Below are 18,211 nucleotides of genomic sequence, written 5' to 3'. Positions count from 1 at the left end.
CATGAATTAACTTTTGGTTTGTGAGCGGTTTCTCCTCTATTGAGGAAAGCTATATTGGGAGGCAAGTGAATGAGCGTGATATTATAGGGATAACTTTGAATCTACTATAGTAATTTACTGAAACAGATAAAGGGCAAATCATTCTCAAACTTTAGGCCTTTGTCATTTGTTAGAAAGGGCTTGTCGCTCAGCTCACACATGAAGAATGACTGACTGATGTGGCAGGCGAAATTGTATATAATTCCGATGCCAGTGTCCACAAGTAAAGTTTTGTTGGAACACAGCTGTGCTACTTTGTTTATGTATTGCCTGGGACAGCCTTCACACGACGATCGAATTAAGTAGTTGTGACAGAGACCGTGTGGTTCACAAAGCCTAAAAATTTTATTACCTGGCCTTTTATTGAAAACACATGCTGACCTCTGGCTTAGATGGTCAGAACCAAATTGTTATGAGGAATACTTGGTTCTAGATTTGGTAAGCAACATTCGGTCCTTCTGTGACAGCGCACATTCCGGCGAGGCCGCTGTGAAGAGAAACCAAAAGAAAAAACTCAAACTACAGCTCTTGCTTCAGATTCCTAATCCAGTTGGCAGATGATACATCTATGAAACATCTTAAAAACGTTTCGGAGCAGCGTGTTGGTTAAGTTTAGGACAAACAAACCTCGTGTTGAGACAAATAAGTACTTCGATGGGATTGATCAGCTATGGTCCCTGAAAGAGTTGACTTCTAAGTTTCTATTGTGAAAGAAATAATAGCCCACAGGTGCTCAATAAATAAGTCCGTTTTACTTAAGTAAAGCATGAGATGATCGTTTCTGGTTAGGAGTGAGGTGTGTCCCCAAGCGCACAGGAATGCCGGGCGTGGCAGGCCACCAGAATGTGAGCCGCTTGGCAGCCTCCCCCTCGGGCCCGGGCCCTGGCTCTGCCGCCCTAAATTAGGGCGCCTGTTTCATCCACTCTGTTCCGTTCATGCAGCTAGAGTGAAGAGGGGACCCCTTTATTCTGTCTTTTTTTCACTTTGTCACTTTTTTAACCATGTCACATCATTGTTGAGTATTGTCATTGCCAAGTAAGTGATTTTTCAACAAACTGGACTGTTCACATGATCCTAGCCACTCAGTGATTTCATTTCCTTCTTAGGATCTAAAAGATGAAAAGAAAAAGGCAAAGATGGCAGCAGCAAGGGCCGTCCTTGAAAAGTGCACCATGATGCTGCTCACAGCCTCAAAGGTAAGAACAGTGTTTGTTTCACTGTTGTAAATTAGAGAACCTGATTCGGTGCATCTGATGTATATATTTTACATTTTCAAAAAGCTCAGAGTGATCAATTGGAATATAGGCTCTCACAGTCCAATCTGTTCTTCAGCAAGAACGCTAACTTTCTTCCCCGGTTCCAAACAGCAATTAATCTGTGAGTCTGCTTTTGCTTGGGCACCGAGGCAGCTTTTGTATGAGGTGCTGGGAATGCAGGCCTGTCCCACATGGTCACTGCCCGTGGGGCTTTGCTGGTCTCGCTGGGGAGCCAGCGCACGTATCTCCAGCACAGGCGAGGCAAGTTAGAATCTGTTAAGCAGCAGCGGAGTACTAAGTCAGCCCTTACTTTGTTTATTCTGTAAATTCATATCTCTAATTCCATATCCTACTATAAGCACAACTGTCAATCAAGAGCTTGTAATTCCAAACAGCAGTTGGCCAGCAAATTGGTACGATTCAAGAATGAACTAGTCAACGTCTCCTTAGCCATGTGTTCAGAAATGCCTTTTCTGCTCAGAATATTGACTCTCTGGGATCATCAAGGCCACAGCAACAGATTTCACTGGAGCCCACTTGGCAGCCTCTGTCTGTATCCGGCCCTTGAGTAGTTCTGCATTTACATCACTTTTTCAAAGCCAAACACACATCCACAGTCATATATCATCTGATCATTTTTCCGCATTCTTTTTTAGTTCTTACACACGTAAGACAGCATTTAAAAATAAAAACATTTTTAATCATGATAAAGATAGAGGGTTTTTTTCCCCCCCCAAAAAACTTGAAGTAAACTGATGATTGAAGTATAAAGATACAGTTCTGCACTCTGCCTTTTTTCTTAACCTTGCTATCGCTTTTTACTCACCCTGCGTCCACTTTTAGTGAGGAGAAGCAGCTGGGGGAGCCAGGGACCCGGGAGATTTTGGTAAAGAACCATTTTTATTAGCATGACATGTTCTCTGTAAGATTTTGTGTGTTAGGATGCCGATCAGATCTTAAAATAAAAAGCTTCACTTGTTTTGAAGACGTGTCTCCGGCATCCCAACTGCGAATCTGCCCATAAAAACAAGGAAGGGGTATTTGATCGAATGAAAGTGGCACTGGATAAGGTCATTGAAATTGTGACTGACTGCAAACCCAATGGAGAGACTGACATTGCAGCTATCAGTATTTTCACCGGAATTAAGCAATTCAAGGTAAGAGCAAAGAGAATGTATTTTGATTTTTTTCTTTCCATTTTAAAGGAGCAATGCTATATGGAATATCTTTATTTTTGTGTAATATTTCAGAATAGATGCTTCATGAAAGCAGATATTCCTCTTTTAAAAATGCCACGAGGCACAGACTTAGTGATCAGTAACATTTGGCTTAGCGTGGTATATACGAAGAACACTGGCCTTGGGTTACGGCAGCTTCTCTGGCCCCGATTAGCTGTGTGGTTTGGCTGTGGCCTCCTGTCACCTGTTAGAAGCCTGTCCCTAAGCAAGCCTTTGGAGCAGCGCTGCACCATCCATGGGTGGTGACAGACAGCACATCATTCCTGCTGGAATTCCTGCTCTTTCCTGGGCTATAGGATAGATATTTTGAGCCAGTAGTAGTAGTATTTATGATAACTAAAATTTTTAAATGAACAGTAATACATGCTAACATTTGTAGAGCACTTACTCTGTGCCAGCCCTGGTCTGTGTTATTTAAATGTATTTGTATGTATAATCCTCACAAGAACTATTGTTCTTCTACCGTAGGCTGTTGAGGAGACTGAGAAACAGGGATTACATATACTTGCCAGCTAGGAAGTGCCAGAGTTGGGATTTGAAACTAGCAAGTCTGACTCCAGAATTCCCATCATTTAGGTTAGAACTTCTCATCAGAAGTCAGAGATGGCGAGGCTGCTCTTTGGGTAAGAGCTGTGCCTGAGTCAGGAGGGTCCTAGGAAATCATCTAGCACAACCCCGTATTCATCAGATGGGAAAACTAGGGCCCCAGGAAGTTATCTAATGTGCCTGAGGGTTACCACCTCTCTAGTAGGCCGGGCTGCGACAGGACTGGCGCCGTTTTCATCTCACTGCACTTTGACTTTTCAGGTTGGTCGGTCTGTAATTTAGTTGTGTTTCCGGTTTGGTCCTGGGAGGAGCTGAGTGTAACTTCCACCTACCCTGCTGCCGTCCCGCTTTGAGCTTTAATTGTGTGAAGGTCGAAGCAGGAACATGGGGTGAAAGGACCTTTATTTTTAGGAGCTGTGCTCTTAATAAATACTTAATCTCCAATTTCCTTTGTAGGTGGATATTATTATACCCACATTTTTAAAAATAATCTTTTTTAAAAATTGATTTTAGAGAGAGAGGGAGGAGGGGGAGAGAGAGAAAGACATCAGTTTGTTGTTCCACTTACTTATGCATCATTGGGTGCTGCCTGTATGTGCCCTGACCGGCAACCGGGCCCATAGCTACCAGTGGTTATGTTTTCGGCACCTTACTATTTTCTCATGAAGAGTATAATCTGTAGAAGGAAGACTTTTACTGTATTTGGTACTGTGAGTATGTGGGCAGATCTTCTGAAACCATAACAATGAATGGCCTTCAAAAAATAGCGCTAAGTTACTATTTAAAAACGTGTCTATGTTCTCTCTAAAGAGAAATAAAAAAACTTAACATAAATGGTGTGGTCAGCTTGGCTGATTTTTATGTTGTAGTTCTGTTCAAATTCTCAAATTCTTAGATCCTCATTGTCCATTTCATACCTCACCTTTATCCATGTTCTTTCCTAGCTTTAAAAAAAGCCCTGTCCACCTATGATGGAGTGATACTGGAAGGGAAGGGACAGCGGGCAGCAGGCAGGGCCCTGTGGCTCGTTTTTATTGATTTGAGAGAGAGAGGAGAGGAGAAGGAAGGAGAGTGAGAAACATCAGCTGCTTCCTGCACACCCCCTGCTGGGGCTGAACCCGCAGCCTGGCCGTGTGCCTGGGAATCAAACCAGCGACCTCCTGGTGCCTGGGATGGTGCTCAGCCCACTGAGCCACACCCGACAGGGACCCTGTGGCTCTTGATCTTCCTAAATCTTAGTATGCTCATGGGTCACATGTAAGGATTAGCTTGAAATAGTATATGTGAAGGGACTTCAAAGTGCCAAAGGAACGTAGGCCATTCTACTCAGCACCTTCATTGTGACCACAGTCTCGGTCATCACCACTTGCTGCCTCCTGGCCCCCGTTGTTTCTGTGACATATGTCATGGGCTAGAGGTTGCATCAGGTTGAGGTGGCACAGCGTGTCTTAGAAACAGGGAGGAAGCTTGCCCAGGAAACACTGTCCCACAGTGAAGGATCTCTAAGCACCAGGTGGCTGAAGTGAGTGTGGGGGTGACGTAGCTTGTTCGAGAGGTGATAAAGGCAGGACCCTAGAGAATTTCTGTGTTTTACAACACAAGTTCGGGCTTAATGTTATAGGTGGTGAGGAGCCCATTCGAGGGAGGTGGCAATATCAGAAGTTTTACCCTTTAAGAAAGGTTACACAGGCCCCCTGATAAAGGATGTTTTGGTTAGGGAGGTGCCGTTGGGGACATAAGGCAAAATGTAGGGAGACCAGTTCGGTGACTGGTAGGGTTTTGCTGAATTAATTAAGGAAGAATTGATGCCTTTCCCAGTCCTTCCCACACCCTCCACCCTCCACACCCTTCCCCTGGGCTCAGTACATATGCATACTTGGGTGTAGCGTTTCTAGGACTTTGCCTCAGCATTTTCTCAGGTGCAGGTCCTTTGCCTGGAGGCTGGTTTCCTACCGGTTGCTACATGATAATGCTCTTTCTGCCTTTGCGTTCACTGGCCTCACAGGAATGCTGCCTTAACAGCTATGGGAACGAGGCTGTGCAGGGCCATCGGTGGCTCCTGAGCACTGTCCTCCCAGTTAGTGGGGACTGTGGTCATCTCCCCCGAGCCCTCAGACAGGGCAGGGAATTGCTGGCGTCTCCCTGGGCACTGCTGGCAGCTACAGTCCAGTTTGGTGCGGTGGGAACACCGACTCATGTGGATGTGTGTCCTCTCTGTTCTCAGATGAATATTGAGGCTCTTCGGGAGAATCTGTATTTTCAGTCGAAAGAGAACCTGTGTGCGACGCTGGAGGCGGTCTTGGAGCGCACGGAGGACTTCACGGACTCTGCCTACACCAGCCACGAGCACAGGGAGCGCATCCTGGGGCTGTCAGCGCAGGCGAGGGCGGAGCTCCAGCAGCTGACGTCTGTGTGGGTCCAGGCTGTAAGAACCTGTTTTCATCGGAGTTAATCTTATCCGCTAACTTTCCCCTGCGCTCTGAGAGATGTGGAGGCTAACCCCGTCACCGGGGACGTGAGTGTGGTCGGAGGGAGGGGAGGCTGTTTCGTTCCTCGCCTCCCTCCTACTTGGCCAAAGTAGCCTTGCGGCCCACCCAGCACTCGCAGGACTTAACATTTCCAGGCCCGTTTCTCATCCTGGCCAGGGTGGAGTCTGCGCCACCGTCACCGTCACTAGGTCACCAAACCCACCTCGGGAACATTCCTCCCCAGAATGCTTCTGCAGAGTGAAGGCAGAGGAGGAGACCCCCACCTAGAGGTTCTCGGCACCCGGGTCTTAACTCTGAGGACAGCTGATTTACAGGCACGATTTAGAAACTCATTGAGGCCCAGAGGCAACGAAGACGAGGGTAGATCCAGCTGCCTGGTGCAGGATTTCTCACCCTCGCACAGGTTCCTAGTCTGAGATCGGTGGGCAGCCTCTTACAGAGCCTTAAATAGGCTGCTGGCTGGTATGCTTAAAACCTGGGCGCTTATCTGGGTAAGAGTGGTAAAGACCGAGCGTCTTTTATATGCCAGGCACTGGCAATCTAACGATGACGAAGGTCACATCTTTGCCTGCAAGAATTTTGCAATGTAGAAAAATGTGGGAAGGGGCGAGGCGAGCACAGAGAGCTTTGTAAGTGTCCAGAGAGAAGGTACAGACCGTGTACTGAGAAGCCTTGAAGGAAGATGGATTTTTATTTAGGGAGAGGAATCAAGATGTCTTCCTGAGGATATTGACATTTAACTTTGATTTGTTCATTCAAAGAACTGAATACTTACTACCTTCCCTTTGCTGTGCCAGGTATTGTGGATTCAGTGGCGAGCAAAAGAAATGTGATCCCAGCCTTCACGGAGCTTACCAAGGCCTGGCGGGGAAGATAGACATTAGACAGACAGACAGACAAATCTAAAAGTCAGTATGTGGGACGGTTACTCAGAGCGAAGGCTAGAGGGGGGACAAAGAGGGCCTCATTGAGATGTGCGACCTGAGAGGGTCTGGCTGAGAAAGAGCCGCTTACGTAAGGCCTTGAAGAGGAGTCGCGTTTTATTTTAACTAGGTCCAGAGTGATGAGATAAATAGTTGTTTTAGACACAATACATTTTTATTAAAGAAAGTTAGATTTTTAGAAATTAACCTGTTTATAGTTAGAGTGGGAAAATATAACTACTTAAAATTCTATTTTCTATTCTAACCCTAAACAGGTGGATTTTTAAAATCTACTTTTCTTATAGTGCATAGAATGATATTAAAAATTTATTAAGAGGTATAGTGCAAGTAAAGTTGCAGTCACCAGATGAAAAAGATGAGGTAACCCTACACACTTTAAATTTTTTAGCAAAGCAAGAGAACCAAAAGCATCGCCGAAGAGCTGGAACTGAGTATATTGAAAATCGGTCATGGCCTCAATGAACTTAAGAAGGAAGTAAGTATAGTTTGAAATCTAGCCCCTTTTAGTTTTTTGCAAATTTTCATGTTGTATGTGGTGCGTAGGAAATGCATTATATGGCCCTGTGCGCAGAAAACGGTTTTTAAAGTTTCTTTTGGCCTAGTTATTTCGAAGCCACCGTTTTATCGGTGCCACCAGTCTCAAAGCTTGTGCACGAATATTCATAACAGCTTCATTTATAACGGCCCGAAATCGGAAACAACCCAAAATTTCATCAATGGGAATTGATAAACGAACTTCGGTAGAACTAAATTAAATATTATTCAGCAATAAAAAGGCAACGATATGGAAGTCACAGTGTTACACTGAACATAAGAAGCGGGCTGAGTGGCTTTCCACAAGCTTCAATTTTCTTACCTTGGAAATAAGTAGAGCAACATTAACGTAGGATCTTTGTAAGACTTGAGGGCGATAGGGCCTCTGCAGCTGTTGTCAGCACGCTGCGCGGAGCAGGAGCCTCGTGCTGTTCGCTCCTCCTCCCATGGAGTTGGTAATACATTGTCTCCAGAACCGTTTGTAAAATCTGCCTGACCTTGGACAAGTTGCTCGACCTGCTTCATCGTCTGTGAAATAAAGGGCTGGCATTAAGGATTATCTAAGGCCCTGGTGGCTAAACAAAATCTTTTAGAATTCTCACTTTTCCAAAAGAAAGGGCGTTTTAATGTCTCTGCTTCTAACTGTAATTATTCTTGCTTCATCGCGTGAATGCGGACTACCTATTGTTAACTTTGTAGCAAGAGCTGTAATTTGAGTTGACATTGGATTACCTCCAAGGGGGGGGGGAAATCACCTCATTCAAATAGGCTTAATGCGAGGTCAGATATTTCCTGGGGACAGTGTAATTAAAAGTAATCTCTTTCTGGAGAACCCCCAAATAACCTGACACATCATTCGTTTTCTAAAGGCCAGGATAAGGAGATTTTGGAATTAATAATACCCAAAGATATCCACCGTGAGTGAACCACGCTTAAAATCCACTTTAAAGTCAAATGTAACCTTAGGGGTTTTGTTAGCCTTTTATATATTGTTTCTCCTGTGACCCAAGTGTTAAGAGTAAACTTCTAAGTAACAACTGCAGATAGACAGCAGCCTCCTGAGGGAAGGGTTGTGTCCCACTCGTATGTCCAGGCTCTAACCCAGTGCTTGCCATGATGCACGTATTTAATAAAATTTCGGTGTTTACCTAATTGACCGAATCCCACTTTTTTCAAAAGTCTGATAAAAAACTCACTCACGATCACAAACTACCAACTGATTTTTTTTCCTTGATACTTGGAATACCAGGCAGTTCCTACTGTTCTATTCCTCACTACCTTTAAGAGTAGCAGAAGCAGTTTTTGAGGAAAGAGAGAAGTCGTGTGGGAAAGAGCTGATTGATAGTAGCATGAGCAAGTGATTGAGTTGGTTTTCTACAGTTCTCGTCCCCCGTCCCGGTCCACACAGCCACTACCGTTACCGCGGGGAACTGCACTTCCCCGAGAGGTTCCAGCGCGACTGTGTTGCGGTCGCTGCTCTTTCGGTTTTTAAAGCGATTCTGAGATGCTTGGTCAGAACATCTCACGGCCTGTTGTCCTTCTTCCACCCCCTCACCCCCACGTGCAGCTTCACAGCACAGCGACCCAGCTGGCGGCGGATCAGCTGAAATACCACGCTGATCACGCGGTCCTCAAAGCATTAAAACTTACTGGAGTGGAAGGGAATTTAGAAGGTCTGGCCGAATATGCCTGTAAATTCTCAGAACAGAAAGAACAGCTTGTCGAGGTGAGTCATCCGTTTGCTTGTTCATTAAATGGTGGTTTAAGGGTGGCTGTGTATCCTCAGGGACTGAGCGCGCAAATGCCGCTTTGGGATAACTCGCGGGAGCGTTTGCTCTCTCCTTTGGAATTCTAAAGGTATTATGTTTATCTGCTCTGTTCTCACCACAGAACAGAACCAAGTTGCTAGAGCCCACAGATGCATTTCTTAATCTAATTTTCCTTACTCTCTGAGAGATTAGACTCCGAGCACTGCAGTGGAGACCCACAGCATGGCCTTGTTTCCGTTTGAATCTGTGGGGTCTCAGCAGCAGAGAGATGGCACAAAGTAGGACCATTTAAGGAGGGCTTGATAAAGGAGCTGTTTACAGCGCACAGGCGGGGTGCGGGGGAAACCACGGGACTGCGCTAGCTGGGCTCAGCGAGAGCAGGGCTGGGGCCGTCCCTGAGCCCCCACTGGCAGGGCTCAGTGGTTGCTGGAAACAGGAGGGGCATAGGGTCTCCCAGAGAGACGCCTTGAGAGGTGATTTGGGGACTAGACACAGAGACAGCCCAAGGCGACCCTGCAGGAAAGAGCATGGGAATGAAGGCCCTTCCTCATCCCTGCGGGTCTATTCCTGGGGCTTCTCACTGCCAAACAGAGCTGCAGACCACGTAGGTCAGTGTCCCAGGACAAAGGCAGGCTTGAGAGAGGAGGGGAGTGGCGCGGAGGGACCGGGAGAAGACGCCCAGTACCATACGCCTCCTCTGGAGCAATCCTGTTCCTCCCAAGTCCCTGTTCCGTGTTACTGGTGCTTACCTGCCACTTGGTTATAATTCCAATTGTTAATTGATATTCTAAGCCTTCCACCGACTGAGAATGTCAGATGTGTGATCTGCTAGTAAAAAATATATATATATATGCTTAACCTACGTATACCTCGTATATAAAAGGTATGTCTTAGCCAGCATGCGTATCAGTGCACAACTGTGAACCAACTAGCTATCTTTAGGTCATCTAATATTCCTTGCTCACCAAATCTCAAAGACTGATGGCTGGAGGAACCTGTAGATCAACTGGACTAGCTTCCTCTCCTTTACTCGATTATATCTGAAAATTGCTAAGGAGCATTCTTAAAATGACTGTAGGTACATCCCCTTTTAAAAATAGTTTTGATGTTGTGTTGTTGGCAAACCAAATATTATGACTGTAAGCAAACTTGCTAATTATAGGAATCCTGCAGCAAATCTTTTTAAAAAAGGAAAGAATATATTTTTCTAATGTTCTGTTTTAAGCCTCAGGGTTTTCAATAATTTTCACTGATGTAGGCTCCTTACTCATTACATCGGTCTTGCCTAAACCAGTGTTATCTCCATTGAAAGGTGTGTTAATTAGCTGACCAAGGAGAGTGGTTTTTGTTGACAGAATGTGTAGCTTTTATAATTGACCTAGGTTAGCCAAGAGACCTTGGGCAAGTCACTTCTCCGAGCCAAGTATCTCCACACATACACTGTGTGGGCACTGCTAGGTCCTCTCAGAGACTTCTCCTGGTCCTACTAGTCTGTGACCACCTAGCCATGATCAGGTAGGAAGTGAAAACAATACGCCGTACCCTGATTTGTTCCTCAAGAATCTGTTGGTAACCAATAGAGTATTATAATTTCTCCTTGATGTAAAAATGTATTTTTATGGGTTTTAATGTTTTATTGTCTCTATGAATTATAACGTGAGACTGTGTCTTGTGGAGATGAGAATGTGGAAGTTGAACGGTAGAAATGTTTTCTTGCAGACCTGTCGATTGCTGCGACACGTATCAGGGACAGAACCTCTTGAAATAACCTGCATCCATGCAGAGGAGACGTTTCAGGTGACTGGCCAACAGGTACGATCAACAGTAGGTTGTTTCTTCTATATGAAGTCTTATCTGAGCGTCATAACAAATTGTGTGCAAGGAAGGTAAAGTGGTTCTGCATAACTGCAGGCCAAATCCACCGAGCGAAAGGGGGGTGCTGGAATTTTCCTAGGTAGAGTCCGGAACATAGCTGACATTCCACTGGGTTATCTGGTCTCCTGGCCAACCTGGAGATTGGCCCATTTAAGTGAAGCCTAGTTTATATCTATTTTAATGAAGCTGTTTACAGTGTGGGCTGTTGTAACCTGTTTGAAAAGTAAGCTATGATCATGTAACAGGCCGTAAAAATATTCACATGTTTTGACCCAGTAATTCCTAAGGACATAAGGAGATTCAAAACAACAACAACAGCAAAAACCGATGTTTGTTACAACATTACTTCTACTAAGATCCCATTGGAATACAGGGTGGGGCAAAAGGAGGTTTACAGTTGTGAGTACATGAAACAGTTTATTCCTGTATTATTGATTAATTATTGTATCGTTTTCCATATAAACAACTGTAAACCTCCTTTGCCCCGCCCTGTACAGCTACAGTGTATTCACAGGCGTGTGCCTGTTACTACTCCTCTGCGGCTACCGCCACCACTAACTGTCTAGCTACAGCTACTGCCGATGCCAACACTACCGTGCCAGCATCGCTGCTGCCGCCCACACCGCCAGTGCCACTGCTGCGGCGACGGCTGTTACCGCCGCTCACCTGCTGCCGCCACCGCCTCCCTGCCCCTGTTACTGCCCTTACTGCGGCCACCGTCTCTTTGCTACAGTGTACAGCCCACGCTTGGCTGTCTGAGCATAATGTTGAATTATGCTGTGGAAAGAACCGTTGAGACAGTTTTCCTTGAATAAAGGCAATTGCTCCCTCGTGCGTTCTCCCTCCTGGGAGCACTCCCGCATCTTTCCCTCCCCGTTCTCCGTCCCCCACAAGCGTGCATCTCCTAAACCCTAAGGGACCCCTCGAGACTGGCAACCAGGGGAGCCATGGGCGGTGGCAGCCCGTCCAGGGTTAACCCCCGGACCCTGTCCCCAAGGCCCCTTTTCCTCTGACGCCAACGAGGGGACAGCAGCCCCACCTTGGCTCACCTCTTTCCTATTATATTTCTAGAGAGACAAAGCAGCCCCAGCTATTCTCTCCTGTTGCTGCTTCTGTCCTAAGCTCTTCCTTGTCGCACTGTCCCCCGCTTTGATAAACGTACTCTCAAAATAAAAAGAACGCAAAGATAATTGCTCCCTGAAGAAAGGTCTGTGTAGAAGAATGCCTACTGTTTGTAGATAAGACTGTAGGGAATAGTAAGTCTCGTTCTACCACGTATCTCCACGTTGGCCAACGTGAGGCTTCCGTGTGGAAATTACTTCATAGCTGTTTATTGGGCTGATTTGGACAGGACACACTTAAGTGTTGGTCTCCCATGTGATTCGAAGAGATTCGAAGATTTTGAAATTCACACCTGTTCATATTGTGTTTCTTCAGATAATTTCTGCTGCTGAAACTTTGACATTGCATCCATCTAGTAAAATTGCTAAAGAAAACCTAGATGTGTTTTGTGAAGCTTGGGAATCCCAAATTAGTGACATGTCAACGTTGCTAAGAGAAATCAACGACGTGTTTGAAGGAAGACAAGGTGAGAGACTGTCCACATATTGAAATATATTATTATTTTAATGCAACTCAGTTTTCTAATTTCACACTTCAGATGCAAAATGAATTATCTTGTCATATCCCAACTGCATTATTTTTATAGTAAAATATCTTCAATAAGAAATCATGAAAATAGTATTTTTCCTTTATTTAGTAACCAAACAGTAAAATTTGTTGTACAACAGCATAGTAGATTTATTTGAGTTAATATTAACATTCCTATTGAAATTAAGTCATTTTATATTCTAAATTGTTTTTTAGTTTTAGTAAAAATTTCCTCTGCAGCACAGTGATTATTTGACTTAATCCTACTAATTTCATAATGAAATGAATGTAGTTATTTGATTTTTGAATTGCTTCCTTCCACTTGGATGGAACCTTTTTCCTTGACGACCATCTAATCTTGGACTATTTCCTATGGTGGGTAAGTTCATTATTTGTACAACATGTAGAATAGCACCGTACGATGTCCGGGAAGGCGTCTTTTTTACCTTTTATTTTAACATCAACTGGGAATTTTGTTTATTTCTCATTGTACTGTGTGTCCTGTTATTTATGTTTGTGTTTTTATATGTTTTTCCCTTCCCGCGGCTTCTGTTAGTGTCAAGCATGCTTAGTTTTTAAAATAAAATGGCATTTAAAGTCAAAATAATATCAAATTACCTATTTTTACTGAATATGAACATTTAAACATTTCATATTTTTAAAAATATTATTGTAGAATAATTGCCGATATGCTTAAAAATCAGGGAATGGTGTAGACTTTGTAGATATAACACTATTTGTAAAGTATAATAAAAGTTTACCGCGCTTCTGCATTTAAAGATTCCTGTCCGAATGGTGTGTGGTTGGGATGCTTTGATGAAGTATTATAGTTACATGGCTTATTACGTGCGACAGGCTTCATGGAGGAAAAGGTAGGGCGATGTAACCGATCCGCACTCACAGAAGAATGATCGCTTAGCCGTACGACCTGTTCCGGAAAGGAAGAGAAGCGGCCTGCCAGCCTTCCTCAGCGCTCGAACCCCCAACGGACAGGCCCGGCTCAGAGCAGGAGAAGCCACAGGCTTACGTTCAGACCCCAGGGTCACTGTGGTTTCTTCTCCTCTAGGCTGGAGACTGTGCGAATGACCTCCCCTTTGGGTCTGCTGTAGGTCTGGGTAACGACCCTCGAAAGCGCAGGAGTGCCTTACCCTCCTCGGGGCTGCACGGAAGCTCCTCCCGGGGGAGGCTGCTGCGCCCAGTCAGCGGGACGCTGGTCGCCAACCGGTGAAGACGCCCGAGGCCATCATTCTGTGGGGCCGAGGCGGAGCTGCTTGGTGTCTGCAGCGCCTTTCTTTCTCTTTTTTCTCGTGAAGCTCGTGGAGTAGCTTTTTCCGCGGAGAAGTCCACCTCCGCGCGGGCCACCCCCGGGCGGGCGGAGTCCCGCGCCACGGCGCCGCTCTCCTGTGGCGCGTGGCTGTGACAGGCCTTCCTTTCACCTCGCCCCGCGCGCTGCTGGCCCTATGGAGGGCAGCGGGCACCCTGCCCGTCCTGACTTCCCCCGCGGCTGCTGTGACTCAGGGTGTCACTGTTACCGAAAGGCCTCTGCTGTACTCCAGCCACCTTCGTCTGCTCTGCGTGTCTTGCCTCTCCCAACGGGAGAATGGCCAGATGTGTTCGCAGGTATCACTGAAGCAGGCAGCCAGGTGACAACGTGCTCAGCAATGAGGAGGCGCAGCCAGGTGACAACGTGCTAAGCAATGAGGAGGCGCAGCCAGGTGACAACGTGCTAAGCAATGAGGAGGCGCAGCCAGGGGACGACACGCTAAGCAATGAGGAGGCGCAGCCAGGGGACGACACGCTAAGCAATGAGGAGGCGCAGCCAGGGGACGACACGCTAAGCAATGAGGAGGCGCAGCCAGGGGACGACACGCTAAGCAATGAGGAGGCGCAGCCAGGGGACGACACGCTAAGCAATGAGGAGGCGCAGCCAGGGGACGACACGCTAAGCAATGAGGAGGCGCAGCCAGGGGACGACACGCTAAGCAATGAGGAGGCGCAGCCAGGGGACGACACGCTAAGCAATGAGGAGGCGCAGCCAGGGGACGACACGCTAAGCAATGAGGAGGCGCAGCCAGGGGACGACACGCTAAGCAATGAGGAGGCGCAGCCAGGGGACGACACGCTAAGCAATGAGGAAGCGCCCTCAGTGTTCTCATACTGGAAGTGGGTCTGAGAGCCGGGTCATTGTCCTCCACTCGGGACGCTCAAACATCTCAGCAGGGCCTCCTGGGATTGTTTGAGGAACTCCAAAATCAGCATTTGTCTTCTGGCCCTTTTGTCTTTTTGCCCAAACTTCCAGGGAGGCCACGGTCTTCGTATTAGAAGGGACCAGATAAAAAAGACTTCACTTTCCCTTCGTGATGAATATGTATCAGCACTCGGACCTGAGATAATTTTCGACAAATAAATGTCAGAAAAGCCTCCTCTCATAGCTCGCAGGCCCTGTCCCTCCTGTAAGGAGGCTGCATTTCCTTTGTTCTCTTTGACCCGTTTGGAGTCCCGTGACTAAGCTCCGTGTTTAAGGTTGTGGGTATCCCTCTTCATAGCTCTGCACATGACTTATCACTCGGCAGCTGGGGTGCATGGGGTGCTGGTCACGGACGTGGGGAGTGTAGGAAGAGGCACGTGCTTGTGGGCGCATGAGCCTGGAGCAGGGGAGTGATCCGTCCAGACGAGATGATGGGGCGATGATAATAGAAATGGAACAAGAGGACTGAAATGAGGAAAATTTTCCAAATAATATTGGTAGGATTTGGTGATTAACTGACTGTAGACGAAAGGGAGGGTTTGAGGTTGGCAACTGGGTTTGGATTAGAATATTTCATTCCCACTCCTGAGGTTAGCCAATTATCTGCCTCGCCTTTAGTGGTTAGGGATTCAATGCAGGGGGTCTGGGGACATGGGCCCTTTTCTGATTGACCAGGTCATGTAGAGCCCCTCTAGAACCCCAAAGCTAATTAAATTTCTAACAGGGAATAATGCAGCGAAATAATGAGGCTTACATGTCCTTGGGGAATTCGTTTTATTTTGTAGAGATGCAGACAAGCTCTGAATATTGGAAATGAGAACAGTACTCCTCAATTAGATTTTCATAGAAATCATTTCGGAACTCTCATAAGATGAGAGGGCCTTTGGAACTTAATTAATCTTGAGATATAAACTCAGAAGATGGCACAGTTGTGGTTTGATTTAGGGGGTATTAAACAAAGGATTTAGTGCTTTGAAAATAATTCTGTAAATCAAATATCTGTACCCAGTATGTTTTCCCCAAATATTTATTTTTCCAATTGCTTCTAATGTTTATAACATGTTTTCATCAGAGATGCCTCTTTAATTTGATGTAATAGCAAAACATAATTGAGTCAATATATTCTTGCTCTGCTTCCAATCCATGGCAATAATTAGGCTGGTATGGAAAAAAACTATAAAATGATTAAATGATTTATATTCATCTTTTTTGGGGGTATTTTATCAACTTACTTGGCTGTATTAGATTTTGGGGAAAGAGGGACAACTTTGCCTACATAGCATTTGGAGGAAAACTGTCTGAAGAATGATCAGTTTTGCAATGATCTTCAAATTTTAAAGGATTCTGCGTCTACCTGAAGGCTAGAAAGAGGGAGCAAAACCAAGTACCTGTCAGAGGGCCGCAGGCCTGGGAACGGCCAGGCGATTAGGAGCTGGTGGGTGGCAATGTAGCAGACCAATTGTAGAAAGGCTCTCTTCTTATCGTATTTATCTCTCCCTACCTCCTGGTTTCTTTAACTCTGTTGTATACCTTGGAGAAATAAGAAATACTGAAACAGTTCGCTTTTTTTTTCCCCTTTTGGAGAGTAAATGTGAACATTTCAGGATCATGGGCACTATGGGGATCACAAGGGTGGATAATACAGGATTGCTCACCTAAGCTAATTATACTTAAGTAATGATTATGCCCTCTTCTCAAGCTTATTAAGACAACACTTTTTAAGGGGTGTTGTGGACAGAATTCACACCTTGAATGAAGACAGATGGGGAATTTTGAGGGTCTGAGTGACTTGAAGACAGTCTTCTGTTAATAGTCTCACCCCTAAATCAGGCACTTTTTACATCAGGGTTAGGAGACAAGGCATGGAAATTCCTACTTCCTCCTTAAAGTTTTCTTTTTCTCTCACAAGTCTGACACCAGAAAACCATTAATAAAATTCCCTTACAACTCTGACGTTACGAAGAAATGATTTGAATCATAAAGCTATTCTTTGTACCATGAAGGCTAACCCTTAATGACAGTTTATTTTCTAGATCAGCTCTGTTCAGTGGAAACAGAGTGCAAGCCACATATGGGTTTTAAAAGTTATAGGAGGCACAAGAAAAATTTAAAAAGAAACAGGTGAAATTCATTTTAATACTATTTTTTTTAACCTGACATATCCAAAATATTATTTCAGTTTACAATAAATATTTTAAAATTATTGAGATCTTTTACATTTTTTTCTTTATATTAAGTCTTCAAAATCCTGTATGTATTTTGTACTTACAGCAGCACATCTCAGTACAGACTGGCCATGCTTCAGGTGATCAATGGTCACGTGTGGCCAGCAGATTCCAGATTCAACAACACAGTTCTAGATGAAATGTTAAGTATGTTATGAACAGGTTTGCCCTGTTCATGTAACAGTCATTCTATGAGGAAGGGCATGACTTAGTGTTTTGATGTATTACTGGCTTTGATTAGGCAGAACTATATGAAATTGCTGTTTTTGTATTTCAAAGTAGTTGAGTATCAGCAATTTTATATGGTTCCACCTGATATATTATAGCTGCACACTCTCCTTGAAATCAAGACGCAATTACTGTTCAAGTCTTATCTTGAATTTTTATTCCAGATAGAACATACTAGCTTTAAAAAAAAAGAAAAAAAAGTATCATTCATTGTAATTTGACTTTATACATGACCCAGAAGCCAGAAAAATAAAAGGGCAGTGATGAAGCGGGTGTGACGGGTCTCCTTTCCTTAGTAGCTGTGCTTCCTGCCTCGTGTTAATTCCCAGCCAAGAGCCTGTTGTCTGCTTTATTCCACCTTCCGAATGTCTGTACACTCGAGCTGTCGCCTCCCTGCCTGGGGCAGTGAGCTAGGAGAGTAGCTGTGCATGATTTGGCCCGGGACTTACAGGACACAAGCACCAAAGACTGGCCCTGAAGAGCCAGGTCTCACTAAGGCAGGCTGCTGTGAAAGCGTTCACTGTGAACGAGACTGGTGGGACGTGTGAGTAAATGGCACTGAGACAATTTGCCTTTTTGTTTTCTGCCATTTCGTTGGAGGAGGTGGAGAGTCACCAACGTAGGTAACTTAGAGATACAACCGCTCACGGTCCCTGTGGTCACCAATCAAAGTACAGTTTTATTTCTGAATCATATGCAATTAATAGACAAAATTATGAAAACCAATAGACTGACATTCCTGTTTATTTAATATTTTTAAATGAAGTGTGAATCATAGAAAATTTGTTTTAAGTTATATATGTTATTTGTAGGAGAGAAGTATGGCTACCTTTCACTTCCAAAGCCAATGGTAAGTAGAAGAGTTTTGTACATTTCAGAATGTTTTTTGTTCACAATTCAGTTATGCTCTTGCTGCCTGTTGCTATCCACCCCCCAATAATTGTCATTAAAAAAATAAGCTATTAAATGTTAATTGTTCATAGTTGTTATGCTGAGTAACAATCTAGTTGCAGCCCATACTGTGATTATTTGTGTTGGGTGTGGAGGGTTGAGGGAATAGGTAACAGATGGTATGATTAATAAGCCATAACCTGAAGTCAGGGGGTCTTTTTGTTCCTCATATATTGGATCTAATTCACAGGGTCATGTGGGAATCATTTTCTACAAGCT

General features: G+C 44.9%; 1 protein-coding gene across 1 annotated transcript in view; it reads left to right on the top strand.

Annotated features, from left to right (window-relative positions):
- Positions 1 to 18,211, top strand: part of CTNNAL1 (catenin alpha like 1) — a 46,989-nt gene that overhangs the window by 18,820 nt on the left and 9,958 nt on the right. Inside the window, exons 5-12 of the mRNA XM_087822808.1 lie at positions 1,146 to 1,235; positions 2,282 to 2,452; positions 5,304 to 5,504; positions 6,901 to 6,987; positions 8,614 to 8,772; positions 10,535 to 10,627; positions 12,128 to 12,278; positions 17,854 to 17,891. Coding sequence (XP_087678934.1) covers positions 1,146 to 1,235; positions 2,282 to 2,452; positions 5,304 to 5,504; positions 6,901 to 6,987; positions 8,614 to 8,772; positions 10,535 to 10,627; positions 12,128 to 12,278; positions 17,854 to 17,891 — 990 coding nt within the window. The remainder of the gene's footprint in view (positions 1 to 1,145; positions 1,236 to 2,281; positions 2,453 to 5,303; positions 5,505 to 6,900; positions 6,988 to 8,613; positions 8,773 to 10,534; positions 10,628 to 12,127; positions 12,279 to 17,853; positions 17,892 to 18,211) is intronic.

This window comes from Miniopterus natalensis, chromosome 12 (genome assembly GCF_054644295.1).
Source record: "Miniopterus natalensis isolate mMinNat1 chromosome 12, mMinNat1.hap1, whole genome shotgun sequence".
Classification (NCBI taxonomy): domain Eukaryota; kingdom Metazoa; phylum Chordata; class Mammalia; order Chiroptera; family Miniopteridae; genus Miniopterus; species Miniopterus natalensis.
The sequence above is the reverse complement of the archived record's forward strand: the minus strand, read 5'-3'. Positions and strand labels throughout refer to the sequence as shown.